Source organism: Lepus europaeus, chromosome 5 (genome assembly GCF_033115175.1).
Source record: "Lepus europaeus isolate LE1 chromosome 5, mLepTim1.pri, whole genome shotgun sequence".
In the NCBI taxonomy this organism is placed as follows: Eukaryota; Metazoa; Chordata; class Mammalia; order Lagomorpha; family Leporidae; genus Lepus; species Lepus europaeus.
The window spans coordinates 46,355,826-46,374,582 of NC_084831.1; the positions used below are offsets into that span (position 1 = coordinate 46,355,826).

At 42.6% G+C, this 18,757-nt stretch overlaps 1 protein-coding gene across 1 annotated transcript in view; it reads right to left on the reverse strand.

Annotated features, from left to right (window-relative positions):
* Positions 1–18,757, reverse strand: part of USP24 (ubiquitin specific peptidase 24) — a 156,435-nt gene that overhangs the window by 91,634 nt on the left and 46,044 nt on the right. Inside the window, exons 4-12 of the mRNA XM_062191402.1 lie at positions 18,474–18,617; positions 17,717–17,839; positions 9,883–9,918; positions 9,416–9,481; positions 4,365–4,430; positions 3,200–3,274; positions 2,492–2,650; positions 923–1,037; positions 619–722 (exon numbers count right to left, since the gene is read on the reverse strand). Of these exons, the coding sequence (XP_062047386.1) occupies positions 619–722; positions 923–1,037; positions 2,492–2,650; positions 3,200–3,274; positions 4,365–4,430; positions 9,416–9,481; positions 9,883–9,918; positions 17,717–17,839; positions 18,474–18,617 (888 nt within the window). The remainder of the gene's footprint in view (positions 1–618; positions 723–922; positions 1,038–2,491; positions 2,651–3,199; positions 3,275–4,364; positions 4,431–9,415; positions 9,482–9,882; positions 9,919–17,716; positions 17,840–18,473; positions 18,618–18,757) is intronic.

An 18,757-nucleotide genomic window follows, 5' to 3' on the forward strand; every position in this document is an offset into this window, starting at 1 on the left:
ACAATAGAAGCTTTTATAACAAGAAAGGGACTAAGGACTACAACTGGAAAAAATACTAGTATATAAAAGCAAAGTCGAAGAGACTAAATTAATAAAGGCAACTTAAGAAGGAATGTCAGAAAAGAAAGACAAAAACCAATCAAATGGACTGTGACCAAAGCGAAGGGAAAAGCAACTGAAGGGAGGGCTGCATCCTGTCACACCTGCTCAGAGTGCCGGTAAGAGGGAGGCCTGCAGACGTGGGAGGCGTCACCACCATCCTCATGTGGGAGACAGAATGGAAGACATGAACAGATAATGTAACAAGAATAACACTGGACTAACATTCCTATTAGCTCTGCCACTAACTGCTGAATAATCTTTGGGAAGACGTGCTGTATTTTAATCTAGGAAATTGGAAGACTAGACTATCTCAGTAGTTAGAAACTTCTGGTGAGTACTGGAATCCTTTTTATATATGCAATCTTGATAAAAACCAAAAATTGTAAACTGGATTAGGCTTAGCTACATGGTTAAAGCAAGACAGATGTTGCATTTCTGTCCTTACTCACCATCTTCCTTCCTTTCCCGTAGTCCAAAAATGTCAGGAAAAGGCAAACATAATTCTGATCAACTTACCTGTATCTTCCAAATTTTAGTGAGTTCATCTAAAGACAATTTGCTGCCCAAGAGTTCAATGATTCCCTTTATACGATCACAGTATTGGGCTTGGTCTATGTTGCCTGGTGGAAGAAAGCAGAGAAGCGGCCAGAGGCAGTGAGCACTGACTCTAAACACAGTCCTAGTAAGCTAAGGTAACAGAGGTGTGCTATATGGTTACTACTGCAGTCAAAGCAACAGTTTTGTACCTTTTTTTTTTTTTTCATAAAAGTGTTATTTAAATCATGTGTGAAGTAATTTTAAATTTCTGAAAGCAACCTACCTTCCAGTGCAATTGACAGAACTGAGTTTTCAACAAGCCAATCTAATAATCTGTCTGTATCTATAGCATTCTTCACAGATTTGGATAAAGTACTATCTTCTATTAGTTTGGTTACCTAAAAAGACAGGATTATTATCATTGAATATAATATACATAATTAAAATCTACATATACAGCCTGTTATTTTTAGTGTCACAATGTGGTCTGATGATTAGTCAAAACGTACAGAAGGCCAGTTATTAACAGTTAACAGACTACTACTTGTGATGTCTCTTTAAAAAGAACAGGGCGTGGTTATTACAGCTCACACTCCCTGGAGCACTGGCCACGGGCTCAGGGACAGCAGCTAACCCAGACCCAAACTCCACTTAGGGAATTTCCTTCCAAAAAATTTTAATTCGAGAGACAGAGACAGAGATGGAGACAGAGAGGGGGTACAGGGAGGGAGAGGGATAGAACATGAGCAAGAGAAAGCTGGCTCATCCATTGGTTCACTGCCCAAAGACACCTGCAATGGCCAGGGCTGGGCTGGGGCTGCAGCTAGGAGCGGGGAATGAAATCCTAGTCTCCCACGTAGGAGGCAGAAACCCAATCGCTGAACCGTCACCACTGCCTCAAGTTCTGTATTGCTGGGAAGCTGGCCTCAGGAGGCAGAGCAGGGAATTGAACCCAGCACTCGGATGCGGGATGCAGGTACCTTAACTGCTAGGCTAAGACCTGCCCCATACTTCCTCCCCATTTCATACTCGGGACCAGAAAGAAAAGGGTCAGTCCTTCACTAGTAACAGAACTACAAGATGAGAAACTTGAGAGCTAGCCACAGCCACGATCTCTCCTGGAAAGAAGATGCCACACTGCAGGCAGAAAGGGAACAAGGCCAACGTGCTCGGAGAAGCGGGTACAAGACTCGTGCAGAGGTCTGCCCACAGTCAAGTCTCAGGTTCTCATTGCTCCAGCTGCACATCGGACTCCCTGTCCTTTCATGGTCTGGCTATTCAATCCTTCACTCCTGGGCAACAGCCAAGCCCTCGCACAAATACAAAACTAATACAAAACTTAAGGAAAAATAACCATAATTATGTCTGAACTACACTGGCTTCACTTTTCATTCACCAAAACCAATTGTGATGCTTGCATGGGTTTGATAAAACTTTAGGACGCTACAGAAAATCATTTCTGCCATTTTGCTTAGATCAACACAGCTGTAGACATTTTATCTTTGTCCTAATCCCACTTAGAAGATTTGGTTTAAATAAACCCATTTATTTATTTATCTGAAATAAAATAAAGAAACTGTACCCTTAGGGTAAAATGTAAATCTCAAATTTTGAAGGATTACATTCCAGGAAATTTCACAAAAACGCTAAGTAGTTAAAACAATTCAGCAAATGAAATTTGAAAAGGAATACACATAAGATGGTTCTACTAACATACAATTATAAACAACATTTTATACATAATCACTGTCATTTTATGATTAAAAGAAATTATTTCCCAACGTTTTCATAAGCAGGAGTCTGAGCAGAACCTGCAGTGTCCAGGTCTCCCAGAGCCGGATGCAGAACTTACCTCCTTGAGGGAATTCATCTTAGCACTGAAGTGTGGCGACTTCAGCATGCGCAGCAGGATGTCCAGCCGCAGCTCATCCACGGCCGTCACCAGGTCCGGTTGGAAGCGCATGCAGAGTAACTTAATGGCAGACAAGAGCTCAGGGATGCTAACCAATCTCTTTTATTTAATAAAAACAAAACAAAAGATAAACTGTAAAAATATTTTTGATCTCAATTTTTATAAAACACACAGAAAACAGGATGACAATGGGGTGGTGGTATCTGATATCCTAAGTGGCCCAATTGACTACACTTTGTTTCTAAACAAAATTTAGTTCCTAGGTAAGTAGCAAGGGAAAGGGAACAGTCCTGTGGGAAATTCAAGGGCATTAAATTTTAATGTCCAAATTGCTTTCAACAATTTGGATAAACTTTTAATATCACAATCTTTTAAAGCTCCTTCTATTCCACAATGATTATAACACCATCAGAATCACGTGAGTGAAACTCTGAATGGTCTCGATCACTGCATTCATTCTATGGACTGACGTAGCACCAGCCACTGGTGCTTCAGAAATGGCATTTTGTGGTTAGGAAATGTCAAGTTCATTAGATGTGATTGTATGTAACTGACTCCAAAGAGCAATGGGGTACGAGCCCTGCCGCACCCTGGCTCTGCTCCTGAGCGCTCCCTGCACCAGCTCACTGGGCTGGACACAGCATTTACCTTGTCCTTGAGGTCCTTCTCCTCCACACTCCGCACATCCTGGATCGTGGTTAGAATGACTGGGTCCAGCATGGGCTGCGGAAAGAGTGTGCCCCAGAGCACATAGGAGACATTTCTTCTTTTACAGTTCACAGAGGAGAGTGTGCTAAGATGTACATTCAGTCTCAGAGCCACCATTAGCCAGCTAGCACCATACCAAGTACGCCTTTAACTCATTCTGTGCCTCAGTCTTTTTTACACTAATATGGGCATAGTCCCTATCATTTTCTATCTTAAGAGAGTAATTCTGAAGAGCAACTTAAGACACATGGACTTTTACAACATTAAGCATTAGTTTTATACAGAAAATATTTTGCATTTGATTTTTAAAAAGTGAATATAAGTACAAACTGCAAAATATGCGGTCTTCTGAGCTGTTCTGGCTTGCTGGTGTGAGTGAGGCCTACAGATGACTCATACAACATACTGCTCCAGAACGGAGAAGGCGGCACAGTGCATCCAAAACTCTACTCCTAAAGGACACCACGCTTTCCAAACCATTTGTGGTATTTTAAAAATATCTCTGCCGCCGTTACAGGTTTCAGACTTATTTATAAAGACAATAAATGGAGGTATTTCAATATGACATTTTGTTCAGCAAAACCTACTAACTAAAATGGAAACAAGGAAACATAAAATCCCTTTAGCTTAGAAAACGGAATGCTCTTACCTTGGACTGTTCTGTGGCTTTCTAACTTAGAATTCTGTGGGGCAGCAGTCAGGATGCACTGCTAAGTGTTACTCAGAAGTGGGCGACTCAGCGACTGAGTGAGCCTCCCAGACTGCTCAGCCCTGATCTAATTTAATACAAATGGAACTGAACCCTGCAACCCGTTATAGCTGCTACTTACTGTACAGGCAGAAGTCAGAAACAACTTGGAATTATATTTGATAAGTTGAAAAGGTAACAACCTTCTCCAATGTTATGATATCTCCTCTACTCATACTTAAAATTATTTAGTGCTTTTGTTTATTTTCTGATATTCTTGCTAAATGGACAGCTATTCTGAAAAAAAGTTGTTACTCTGAATTATGGACAATTGTGAACAACCTGACAGGAAGAAACCCTTTATAGTCTGCATGTCTCGTATCAGCATCTAAAGAACTGTGCAATGGCCAATCCTACCTGCACCACAGATGGATTCAGGTACTCTGCACATACTCCTAAGGGCTGCACCAGGGCTGAGACGGCCTGGAAAAGACACCACAGGTTAGAAATCAATGGGAGAGGGCCTTCTCCTTTCAAAATTAAACAAGTTTTTTTTCATGTACCAGAAAGATTCAGAGTGATTTGATCAAGTCAAGAATCAATGACTAGAGGCCAGCACTGTGGCACAGCCAATAAAGCTGCCACCTGTGACACCAGCATTCCACGTGGCCACTGGTTTGTGTCCCAGTGGCTTCACTTCTGATCCAGCTTCCTGCTAATGGCCTAAGAAAAGCAATGGAAAATGGCCAAAGTGCTTGGGACCCTGCCATCCACGTTGGAGATCCAGAAGAAGCTCCTGGCTCCTGGTTTCAGTCTAGCGCAGTCCTAGCTGCTGCAGCCATTTGGGGAGTGAACCAGTGGATGGAACATCTCTTTCTCCCTATGTAACTCTGTCTTTCAAATAAATAAAATAAACCTTCAAAAAAAAAAAAAAAAGACTAACTGGAATAGAGGAACTGACAGAAAGATGGCAATCTGAATTATTACAGAAATTTAATACAATATAAATCAGAAAATGTCAATAAAACTTTGGAGGACTGGATGAAATCATTCTAAAGGTTCATATTAAGAAAATTTTTTGAAAAGGAAAGAAAGCTGGGGTGAGAGTAAAACATGTCTTTATCAAAAACAAAGGGCTGTCTGACGAAAATCCTAAAACTACTGAAATATATAAATGAATGTGCCCATAAGTGGGGAGACACTATTTCCCAAATGAAAAGCCCAATGTTGTAAAAATGTTAATTCTCCCAGAAGGACCTACAAATTGAGCACAAATCCAACATGATCTCAGAAGAGAACCTGACATGTTGACTATATCCAGAAAAGCAAAATCATGAGAATCACAATATTTTAGAAAAGAATGACACTAGGCATTACTGGCACTACCACAGTTTAGAAATGGACCAAAGAATAAATGGATGAGCAGCAGGAATAGAAGTCCAGAGTGCATCCACATACACAATGGGACTCTGATCCACAGTAAAGCCAGCAAACACAAATAGTACGGACAAGAGGGTTCTTCAACAGAGATTACCTATTTGGATACCTAACTGGTTACCCATTTGGAAGACAATAAAAGTGGATTCCTGCCTTCCACAATATATAAAAACAAGTCTCAAATTAATGAAACAACTAAGTTTAAAAAATAAACTATCACAGTAACTATCTATGTACCTACCTACCTACCTATCAACAGTGCAATACTCTTCAGGTGGAAAAATATTTTCTAAGCAACCTAAAAAGCAAGTTAAAAAACTTTTTAAAGGGGTCGGGCATTCTGGTATAGAGGGTAAAGCCATACCACCTGCGAAGTTTCCCCTGTGAGCACAGGTTTGAGTCCTGACTGCTCCACTTCCCATCTACCTCCCTGCTAATGGCCTGGGAAAAGCAGCTGAAGATGGCCCAAGTCTTTGGGCCCCTGCCAACCACATGGGAGATCCAGAAGCATTCCCTGGCTCAGCCCTGGCCATTGTGGCCATCTGGGGAGTAAACCGGTGGATTGGAATATCTCTCTTTCTCTGTAACCCTGACTTTCAAATAAATAAATAAATCTTAAAAAAACTTTTCAAGGCATAAAGGAAAAATATGACTACATAAAATTTTGGAACTTCTCTATGAAAAAGATGCTATCGATAAAAATGGAGATAAGCAAAATGTTTGAAAAATTTTACAAACACACAAAGTAGATATATTAATAAGAATAAAAATTAATCATACTAAAAATTAACCAATAACCCAAAAGAGATCTAAATAACTAGCCAATTCACAGGACAAATGTAAACAGCAAAGAATCATGGCAAAATGTTCAAGTTGACTGAAATCAAAATATTACACAGGGGCCAGTGCTGTGGAGTAGCAGCATGTTGACTGGCATCCCATATGGGCGCTGGTTCGAGCTCTGGCTGCTCCACTTCCAATCCAGCTCTCTGCTATGGCCTGGGAAAGCAGAAGAAGATAGCCCAAGTCCTTGGACTCCCGCACCCACATGGGAAACCAGGAAGAAGCTCCTGGCTCCTGGCTTCAGATTGGCGTAGCTCCAGCCGTTGTGGTCATCTGAGGAGTGAACCAGCAGATCAAAGACCTCTCTTTCTTTCTGCCTCTCTGTAACTCTGCCTTTCAAATCATAAATAAATCTTTAAAAAAATATTACACATTAAATGATACCACTGCTTAGTCCATCACCCTGGAAAAGTTAAGGATTGAAGATATTTATAACGATTTGGGAACACAGACTGGTACAAGCTTTTTGGAAAAAGAGCACTGTGAATTATAATTTTTAAATATAGTCTTTATAACACATTTAAGGAACACTAAGTTCTGGTAGCAGGAAAAACTTACAATCAACCCAATGCCCATTAATAATAACTGCTCATGGTATGCCCCTTACAGAAATATGCTGGAGGGGCTGACAATGTGGCACAGCAGATTAGGCCACTACCTGTGATGCTGGCATCTCACATAGGAGTGCCAGTTCAAGTTCCAGCTGCTCTGCTTCTGATCCAGCTCCCTACTAATTTGCATGGGAAACTAGCTGATGATGGTTCAAGCAATGGCCCCTGCTACCCAGGTGGGAGACCTGGATAGAACTCCAGGCTCCTGGTTTCAGCCTGGCCAGGCCACAGCTGTTGTGGCCATCTGGGGAGTGAACCAGTGTATAGAAGATCTCTTTCAGTTTCTCCCTCCCTATTTCCTGCCTTTCAAATAAAGGAAAGGGAAGAGGAAGAGTGTGGAGGGAATGAAACATGTTGGAGGCATTAAAAAACATTTGAGAGCACTAATGTGAAAGAGACGTCTATGGTATAATGTTAACAAAATACACCATGAGGTATAGGTTTGAGTACGATTCAATGGGGGGGGGGGGCGGGGGCGGAGAGGTAGATAGGTGAGGGGGAGAACATACAGAGACTTAGGCAAATGGTTTAGAAAGTCCTCAGAAAGGCTACATGCTCAGTGGGTAACTGTTACTGAGAAGCCACACACACGTGAGGGGTGGCAGAAGGACAGGCAACTTCCATTTCTTACTTCGTACAGATACTTTCAACTGGTAGCACTGTAAAGTGGGACCTCCCTCTAGTATTTTTCAAATTCAAAAACATGTGACTTGCACTTAATCTTATTAAATGGCCTAAATTTATTCTGGGACACAGCCTCCTTCTTAACTGGTCAGAAATCAGGCACTCAAAATTTTAATTACACTTGCTTGCTAAGATTAGAGTCTCGGGTTGGGTGTTGTAGTTGCAGCAGGTTACGGCACTGCTTGGGATGTTCACATCCCATATCAAAGTGCTGGTTCCAGCTACCCTGCTTCTGATCCAGCTCACTGCTAATGTGCACACCTGAGAGACATCAGGTGATGGCTAAATACTTGACAATCACATGGAAGATCTGGACAGAGTTCTAGGCTTAGCCCAGCCCTGGCTGTTATGGACATCTGGGGAGTGAATTAGCAGATGGAAGATATCTGTATGTGCTGCTCTGCCTCTCAAGTAGATGAAAATAAATAACTGAATACATAAATAAACAAACAGCTAAGAAAATGATTAGTCTCAACCTTTGGAATTTCCTTCTCAATTCAGCCTAAACAATATAATTCCACATCAAAGTGCAGCAACAACACAGTTGCCTTTTCTTTATTTCTCTCCTTTCTTTTTGTGGCAAATGCTGACTCTGTAGGGAATTAACAAGTGTTTTAATGCTGCTAAAAAAAAAAAAAAAAGAAAGAAAGAAATTAGAGGCTGGCACTGTTGCATGATGGTTAAGCTATGGCTTGCAACTTCTTCAGCATCCCACACCATATCAGAGAGCTGGCTTGAGTCCTGCAGTTCTACTTTTGTTTTTTTTTTAAAGATTTATTTTATTTATTTGAAAGACAGAGTCACAGAGAGAGGTAGAGACAGAGAGAGAGAGGTCTTCCATTCACTGGTTTACTCCCCAGATGGCTGCAATGGCCAGAGCTGAGCCAATGTGAAGCCAGGAGCTTCTTCCGAGTCTCCCATGTGGGTGCAGGGGCCCAAGGACTTGGGCCATCTTCCACTGCTTTCCCAGGCCATACCAGAGAGCTGGATCAGAAGAGGAGCAGCCGGGACACAAACCAGCGCCCATATGGGGCACTTCAGGCCAGGGCTTTAACCCACTGCACCACTGGGCCGGCCCCAGTTCTACCTTTGACCCAGCTCCCTCTTACTGTGCCTGGAAAAGAAGTGGAGGATGGCCCAAGTACTTGGAACCCATGTGGGAGACCCAGATGGAGCTCCTGGCTCCAGCCTGGCTCAGCACTGGGCCTGAAATAAATTCTGAACTGAATCAATAAATTTATTATGTATCATACATCTGCCACACATAATATCCTTTTTTTAAAGATTTATTTTATTTGAAAGACAAAGTTACATGGAGAGAAGGAGAGGGAGGGAGGGAGAGAGAGAGAGATTGATCTTCCATCTTCTGGTTCATTCCTCAGATGACCACAACGGCTGGGGCTGGGCCAGGCTGGAGCTGGATGGAAGCCAGGAGTTTCATCTGGGTCTCCCACATGGGTGGCAGGGGCCCAGATACTTGGCATTTTCCGTTGTTTTTTCCAGGCCATTAGCAGGGAGCTGGATTGGAGTGAAGCAACCAGGACTCGAACTAGTGCCCATATGGCATGCCAGCTTCACAGGCAGTGGCTTTACCCACTACGCCCCAAGTATGTATTTAATAGTAAGATCACTTCATGGAACCACCATAGATTAAGGGAGAATTATCATGGGCAAAGGGAAAATAGAGGACTCAAAAACCCAAATATCCCACATGCAAATTTGGTTATGACTAGCAGTAAACTTTTCCTTGGCTACAGAGCCCTAGAGTGTACTCCTGTAAGATTCACCTTTAATTTAACAGTAAGCTTAATGTGTGTAGCCCGAGTGCCTTGGTTGTGTACCAACCCAATGAAAGTGTGCTTCCACACTGGGCATGTGCGTGATTTAACTTACCCCAAGTTCTATGTCTTCTGAATGGAGCTTGGCTTGGATTGCTGCAAATCCTCCTAATTCCCCAAACTGAGAAGAAAAAGGCACAGATCGATTTTAAAATGCTGCATTTTAATTATGTAAGCAAGATCAAGGGCTACCCTCCTAACTTTATCACTTTGTTCCACAATATCAGTCTGGAGACAATCACCACAAAGATCATTCTAGCACTCCTGTGGTATACTGCAGGACATGGGCTAACTCCAAATGCCGATGATCATCTCCACTAATAAACTGTTCACACAAAAACGGAAGGAACAACAAAAATTTAGGTTCCAGGAGAAAACTGGCCACTGTTAGCGCCCTTTTGCAAGGAAAAAAAAATCTGACTATTCTCTGTAACTATCATTGACTTAAAATATCAAATGCTGGGAAATTTCCTTAGCAAACAGAAAATACACTCGACGGCCGTAACAACAAAAGTTGTATACCTTATTGACCAAATCCACAACCCATCCGTGCGGCTCCTGTGAGAAAAGAAAACGGAGATTGAGACTGCAGTAGGACAGCTTTCTTGTCAGCCCCTCCTTGCATCCTGAATGAGAAGCGCGAGAAAAAATAGTGAAATTTGAAAAGTACTTTGAAAGGTTTTCCCTAGTGTGTGTGTGTGTTTTTTTTTTTTTTTTTTTTTTGGACAGGCAGAGTGGACAGTGAGAGAGAGAGACAGAGAGAAAGGTCTTCCTTTTTGCCATTGGTTCACCCTCCGATGGCCGCCGCGGCCGGCGTTTATCCGAAGGCAGGAGCCAGGTGCTTCTCCTGGTCTCCCATGCGGGTGCAGGGCCCAAGGACTTGGGCCATCCTCCACTGCACTCCCGGGCCACAGCAGAGAGCTGGCCTGGAAGAGGGGCAACCGGGATAGAATCCGGCGCCCCAACCGGGACTAGAACCTGGTGTGCCGGCGCCGCAAGGCGGAGGATTAGCCTGTTAAGCTACGGCGCTGGCCTTCCCTAGTGTTTCTTAACATGAATATCTGACGTTGCCATATGCAATCACAGGCATCTGTGACGTGTGCTTTGAAGGAATGTCCTCGATGGGGAGCGTTCGTGTCCTTCTGGGTACCTGCGAGGAGTTGTTTCAGCTTTCCAAAGCAGAGGACAATTCGAATTACATTTTTCTAATAAAGTTATATTTTAGAAATTGAGAATTAATTATTCACCTAATGAGTAGTAAATCAGGGACCAAGAGATTAAAGTCTTAGTACCAGGTGCATCATTCATTAATGCCCTTCAGCTCGTTCTTTCTTCTTCCTTCCTTTCTTCCCTTTGCTGAGTGGTCCCTGTTCTAGGGGCTGGACACAGGATGGTGACTAAGGAGAGATGTGGCACCTGCCTTCAAGGAACTCGTATTCTAGCAGTGCCAATGACACCAAGTAAACCACCACATATATAAGATAAATGCAAACTGTGCCAAGTCCCACCAAAGAGAAAACAAAAGGTCCTTAAAGGAAGAACAGAAGGCGAGTGGCGGCCAGGAAAAACCTCTCTGAAGAGATCATTGCTAACCTGGAACCTAAGAATAAGACAGACTGAGTCACTGAGGAACAGCCCCTAGGTGGGTATTGTGGAGCAAGTTAAGCTGCTGCCTGGGGTGCCCCTAACCTGTCTGGGTGTGCCTGGGATCAAGTTCCACCTCTGCCTCCCTGGGAAAGCAAACAAGTGATGGCTCAAGTACTTGGGCCCCTGCTATCCTGGAGGGAGGCCCATCTGGAGTTTCCGGCTCCTGGCTTCAGCCTAGCCCAGCCCAGGCCATTGTAGGCATTTGGGGAGTGAATCAGCAGATGGAAAACCCCTGTCTTTCAAATAAACAACACTGAATAAATAAATATTTAAATAAAAATGAATAAACAAACATTTAAAGAAAGAACAGCCCAGACAGGCAGCAAAGGCTAAAGGTCCTGTTTGGGAAAGGCACAAAGAGAATACTGCATTTGAAAAATTCAAGGAAGCTCCCCTGGCTGGGACACAGTGGCCAGGGGAGAATGGCATGGGGGACTGTAGAGAGGGGGACAGGCTGGAACATGCAGACACTAGCCTGTCGTTAGAAGACAAGTAACAGGAATGTCTGAGGCAAAAAAATGTTTTATGTTTTCAGATCACGCTTGCAGTTCCATGGAGAATGGGAGCGTGGAAGCATGAGACAACCACTTGGAAGACAGTGCAATGAGGAGAGGACACGGTGGTGTGAAGCTGGATGGCAGCAGCAGACAGACAGCAGTCAACAGGAGACACACCTGAGATGAAACCAAAGGACTGACTTACGGCTTAGATTTGGGGAATGAGAAGGAGGGACAAATGGCAGCTGGCTCCTATGTCTGCAGCCTGAGCACCCAGGCCTCTGGGGATGTTATCTGCTGAGAAGAATGAAGGCTGGGGAAGCAAAAACAAGCTCCACTTCCAGCACACTAAGTCTCAGAACTCAACGACAACCGAGAGTGAGGGTCGGCTCTTCAGATCTGGGGTGCTCAGAAAAGAAGTCTGGGCCAGAAATACAGAGGGGGGTGTTGGTGGAACTCGGCATGAAGCTGACGTTGAATCCAGGAAAATGGAGGGGATTTCTTAGAGAAAGCACAGCCCTGGATCAAAGCTGGTGGAGTGAAGGGGCCGACAGAGAACTTACAGACAGACAGCAGACCAAGAGGCTGCAGCATCCTGGACGCAAAGGAACAAGCAGTTTGCAGGAGGGAGCAACCGTAGCCAATGCTGCTGGCGGGGTCAAGGGACATTTCCATCTGAGTTGGACACAGGGAGGGGTTGGTGCCTTAATGAGAGTGGTTTCAGTGGAGAGTGAAGAAGGCAGAATGGAATGCCCTAAAAAATCAAGGGAGCTTCGGTCTGGTTTCCCTGAATAGCACTCCAACTAAAAATAACTGATACCACTGGATAAGAACATTAAAAAAAAATCCTTTAACATATACAGCTGAGTTGACAACAAAAATCTCAGATGTTTAAAACAATGAGGAAGCAAGAGTCCTCTGAGGTCCGCAGACTCGGATGCCAGCTTTCAGCTCACGGGCATCTGCAGAACCCTGTGGCCTGTGTGTGCATCTTTGTAAGAAATGGTATTGATTCTTCCAATCCATGAGTATGGAAGATTTTTACATTTTTTGGTATCCTCTTCTATTTCTTTCTTTAAGGTTTTGTAGTTTTCATCGTAGAGATCTTTAACGTCTTTGGTTAAGTTTATTCCAAGGTATTTGATTGTTTTTGTGGCTATTGTGAATGGGATTGATCTTAGAAGTTCTTTCTCAGCTGTGGCATTGCCTGTGTATACAAAGGCTGTTGATTTCTGTGCATTGATTTTATATCCTGCTACTTTGCCAAACTCTTCTATGAGTTCCAATAGTCTCTTAGTAGAGTTCTTTGGATCCCCTAAATAAAGAATCATATCATCTGCAAAGAGGGATAGTTTGAGTTCTTCCTTCCCAATTTGTATCCCTTTAATTTCTTTTTCTTGCCTAATAGCTCTGGCTAAAACTTCCAGAACTATATTGAAGAGCAGTGGTGAGAGTGGGCATCCCTGTCTGGTACCAGATCTCAGCGGAAATGCTTCCAACTTTTCCCCATTCAATAGGATGTTGGCCGTGGGTTTTTCATATATTGCTTTGATTGTATTGAGGAATGTGCCTTCCATACCCAGTTTGCTTAGGGTTTTCATCATGAAAGGGTGTTGTATTTTATCAAATGCTTTCTCTGCGTCTATTGAGAGAATCATATGGTTTTTCTTCTGCAGTCTGTTAATGTGGTGTATCACATTGATTGATTTGCAAACATTGAACCATCCCTGCATACCAGGGATAAATCCCACTTGGTCTGGGTGGATGATCTTTCTGATATGCTGTTGCATTCTATTGGTCAGAATTTTATTGAGTATTTTTGCATCTATGTTCATCAGGGATATTGGTCTGTAATTCTCTTTCAATGTTGCATCTTTTTCCGGCTTAGGAATTAAGGTGATGCTGGCTTCATAGAAAGAATTTGGGAGGATTCCCTCTTTTTCAATTGTTCTGAATAGTTTGAGAAGAAATGGGACACAGCCCAAGTGGTAGCAGGGAGAATCACAAGTGCTTGTCATCTGAGGTTGGAAGCTACAGAGCAACATCATTAGTGGAGGGAGAACTAAAATACATTTACCTGCAGAAAAGGAAAACAAAGAAGCCTATCTATTTTGACTTCGGTACTGGATGTGGGGAGAACACATTTTTCTAAGAATTTATAATCCGATTTCCCCTCATAAGGCTTTGTTGCTCAAATTCACAGTGGCATTATGGTGTGAAAAACATTAAGTTAAAATTTATTCCAAAGTGGTCCGAGATTATAGGACTTTCAGGCAGCTGGAAAAAGCAAAAATAATCCTTTTTGCAGGAAACAACTTTGAAATCAAGCCTCAAAAAGTATCACTAGTGGACATCTGAACCTAGCCACTGAGATGCTGGCTCAGAGGCCCATAGCCCATCCTGGAGTGCCTGGGTTTGGTAACTGGCTCAGGCACCTGACTCCAGCTCCCTACTAGTGCAGACTCTGGGCGGCAGCAGTGATGGCTCAAGTGATTGAGTTCATGGCTCCTGGCTTTGGACTCAGTTTTGTGTGCACTTAGGGAGTGAACTAGTAAATGGGCGTCCTTTTTCCCTTTCAAAAAAAATAAAAATAAAAATAAGCCCCCTAAATTCTAAGAAACATGGAGTCACCGAAGAGCCAACATAAAAATACTTTTACACACATGGTTAGTAATGCCCAGCAGGATCAGACACAGAAGATAAAGGTAGCAATAAGCAAACTAAAGAATGAGAACATGGCGTAAGAACACACATGGGGGCAGGCATTTAGCCAGCTACACCCATATCCCACACTGGAGTTCCTGAGTATGAATATCTGGCTCCGGCTCCTGACTCTCCTTCCTGCTAATGCACAAGCTGGGAGGCTCCAGGAATTGGGCTCCTGCCACTCCTCTGAGAAACCTGGGGTGAATTTCCAGCTCCCAGCTTTGGCCCAAGCCCAGCTATCGCAGGCATTTGGGGAATCCAACCAGTGGATTGGGGCTCTTTATCTGTCTCTCTCTTTGCCTCTCAAATAAATTTTAAAAAATTTAAAAAGATAGACTAAACAAGGGCTGGCGCAGTGGCACAGTAGGTTAAGCCACTGCCTGTAGTACTGGTATCTTAGAGTAGCAATGCAAGTCCCAGCTGCTCCACTTCTCATCCAGCTCTCTGCTAATGAGCCTGGGAAAGCAGTAGAAGACAGCCCATGCACTTGGGCCCCTACACCCACATGGGAGATGTAGAAAAAGCTCCTGGCCCAGCTCTGACCACGTGGCCATTTGGGGAGTGAACCAGCAGATGGAAGATCTCTCTCTTTTCTAACTCTGTCTTTCAAATAAATAAATAAATACTTTAAAAAGACTAAACAGTCAAAAAAGAACCAAATAAATTTACATTAATGAGTACTTAAAATTAAAGACTTCTATGAATAAGTTAAAACAGCAATTTTGGTACAAATAGAAAAAAGATTAGCAAACTGGACTGTAGATCTGGAAGAAAATGTACAAACACATGGAAAACACAAAAGGCATGGAGCGTATGAGACAGTCTAACAGATATCCACAGTACCAGAAGAGACTCATGGAAAAGAGGCAGTATTTTAAAAGACAGTAGTTGAGAAATTTCCCAAATTGATTCCTTAGATTCAGAAGCCAAATGAATCTGAAGCCAAATGAATAAAAAGAATATCCCAGTTAACTACATGACAGTCAAGTTGAACGTATCAGAGAAAGAGACCTCAAAACACAGCCTGGAGAAAAGAACAACTCTTTACAGAGAACAAGGTGACTTCCCAGCAGCAGTAGCTAAAGCCAGAAAACACTGTGTCAGAAAACACACATTAATCTACTGAAGATATTCTTCAAGGAATGTAAGATAAAGCTAAGTTCAGCCATCAGAAAAAAAGTCACCACAGGACATTTTGCAGGACACATGATCAACTTCAGCACACACAATACAGAGAGAGAACAAATCAGGAGCGAGGGATTACATGGAACACCCTCAGAGTGTGTACGGCTCACAGAAGGATAAGGAAATCTAAGTTTTATTTAGTCAGCAAGTTACAATTTTAAGGTAGCCACTAAATAACTTAGAGGAGAGGGCATGGAGTTTCCCATGAGCTGTGGTTGAGAGAGGGGCAGAGGACCAGGTTGCTACTAGGGAGAGGAATTAAAGGTGAGTACTAAACGGTGCGAAATGGCAGAGCACACTGTGAACAACGAGAATGATCCAACGGTGAGTGCCCCAAACACCGAGGACACCAAGAAGGAAAAGGAAACCTTAGGAGTAAAATGCCTGACAATGCAAGAGGCAGAGAGGACCCTGGGGCCTTGGAAGGGGAGAGAATGCCGCTGTGGAAACAAGAGGAGATACAGAGATGGATGCTTTCTGGGCCTCAGTCGCCGCATGTGTAAACTGGGGAGACCAATGATCACGTGCTCTGTGCTCACTACAGTGAAGCCCATGTTCAGTGTCTTCATACACATTTGCCATTCAATTCTCAAAACAAACTGCAGGGGTGATTTTTAACATTTTGGGAGGCAGTACTGTATATGGTGAAAGAATGCAAACCCTACAGCGGGACTGCATGGGTTCTTTCTTTTTTTTTTAAGATTTTTTTATTTCATTTATTTGAGAGGTAGAGTTACAGAGAGAGGGAGAGACAGAGAGAGGTCTTCCACCCACTGGTTCACTCTCCAGATGGCTGCAACGGCCAGAGCTGGGAGGATCTGAAGCCAGGAGCCAGGAACTTCTTCCAGGTCTCCCACGTAGGTGCACAGCTTTCTCAGGCCATAGTAGAAAGCTGGATTGGAAGAGCAGCAGCCAGGACTTGAACCAGCACCCATATGAAATTCCAGTGCCGCAGGCAGAGGCTTAGCCCACTACACCACAGCACTGGCCCTTGGGTTCTTTCTATAGCAAGAGGTATGTGGTCTTGGCCAAGAGCTTGACCTCTGCCTGTCTCAGTTCCTCACTTAGGAAATGGATGTAAAAACTGTCCCTAGTGGTAGAGCTGCTGTGAGGATTAAATTCCAAAGCACACACTTGCTACCCTCTCTGCTCAACTCTCACTGCCTTGTTAGAGTGTTCTGACCCACCAGGGCAGCAACAGCTCCACCCCTCTGCTCCTGAATTCTGTGTGTAACACATATTATTGTAACTGTACCTATTATTATGTACTGTACAATAAGGTAGAATCTATGTCTGATAACTCTATATTAAAGACATGGCCTATTTAGATCTCTAAAACCTAGAACATTGTCAGGTCCATGAAATATAATCAATAAATAATTGTCAAACAAAATCTGCTATTAAAGCAATGCAAATGTTTTCCATCAATAAAATATGACTTGTTTCAACTGTTTCTCAAAAACCAATCTTTGAACTAAAGGACTGTTCAGATTACAGACTCTTTATGGGTACATTGTTAATTGGCAAACTGTAGCTCTCTGAATATAAAAATATATATATATTGGCTCTGATTTGAAAGAACAAAAATATTAATGCTTATGGAACTTAAAAAAATTATATATCTGAGATTGACTACTAGCTTTTTTTCCTAGGTACAAGTAGTTATTTCAAATGCTCTTATCTGTCAAATATCTGTAAGAAACTGGGACATCAATTAAATTAGGGTTCTGCTAATCCAATGTATAACACATTGAAGTCATATCACTAAACCTCATTTCAAATCTGTAAAAATCAGGGGCTGGTGTTGTGGGCACAGCGGGCTGAGCTGCTGCCTGAAATGCTGGCACTGGTTTGAGTTCTGACTGCTTCACTTTCGATCCAGCTCTCTGCTTGTCCACCTGAAGAGCAGCAGAGGGTGGCCCCCAACTCCTTGGGTTCCTGCACCCAAATGGAAGACCTAGAGGAGGCTCCTGGCTCCTGGATTTGGCCTAGCTTAGCTCTGGCTGTTGTGGCCATTTGGCAATTGAACCCGTGGATGGAAGTGCTCTCTCTATCCCCCCCACCCCCTCTCTGTAACTCTGCCTTTCAAATGAACAAAATAAATCTTAAAAAAAAAACTATAAAATTCTGCATGGTATTAGCTAACAACTATGGGAAAAGTACATAATATGTGGAAAAATGGTAAACAATTTTATGAGGCTTATGAAATATTTGTCATTTTTCACAGATTATCTTGTTCTCCCACATAAGCTATCATTTTAGAGCATAAAAAATCTTTTTCAACACAGTGCTCTATAAAAAGATGAAACAAAACTGTTTACCTTTTGGAAAGTAGATACAGGTGAAACAGCAAACATATTTCCCTCTCCAAACACTTCTGCCCAATTCCTCTGAGACACTTTCATTCTGTTTTTAAAATGGTATTCATTATCAGGATTGAAAGCCTAGATTCAAAGAGAACAGAGAAACATTATTATCTATTTCTATAGCAACGCATTTTAGCATTAGAAAAGAAGATAAAAATATAGCCTTGGACTTTTCATTAAGGGACTCTTTCAGGAGTACCTACAAAGCACAGGCGGTAGCTAACTCAGAGGAGCAAAGGACAGATGTGAGGCTCTCCGGCCCTGTTCAACGCTCACTGTGAAGGGAGAGGAGGAACCAACAGCACGACAGCTCTGGCTCAAGGCAAGGTTTTGCCAACGTCCCATATGTGCTAAGGCTGCCCCAGGCAGAGCTGGGCGACAGAGGTAGTGAAGACAGAAGTTAGGAGGGAAAAAGGCCAGAAACCAGACCACGTGAATACTCTGGGGAAGTATTTCAGATGTGAATAATCAAGAAGGGACAAGGGAAAGCTATTAATTGGTAGGTGAAAAGCCCATTAAGTGACACAAGTTCTTTAAACTGAAAACACAAGACCATTGCTCTCTTTTTCAGATAAAAAACAAGGATTCTAACGAACAGGTAAGTTACTACCTTTTATGATAAAATTATTCTCTCTCAATTACGAGTCACAGAATAGTTAAGTATTTTAAACAAAATCAAAACACAAAGTAGTTCATTTTAGAGATACTATACCATTGTAAGTACACCCAAGAGACCAATGGGAATTGGATCTTGCTTTATTCTCTCTGCAACCAGTTCTATTAACAGCATCAGCATGTTGTAGATTCCTTCATGAATTTCAGTCCCCCACTTGTGAACAGCACTTGAGGTCAGGAGCTACAAAAACATAAAAAATAATCTAGAATCTAAATTAAAAAACAAGATCTACAACTTACCAGGTCAATCTCATAATAATTATAACCAAAAAACTTGTTTTGATGCAGACAACTTGCTTTAAAAGACCCACAGCTGTAGTT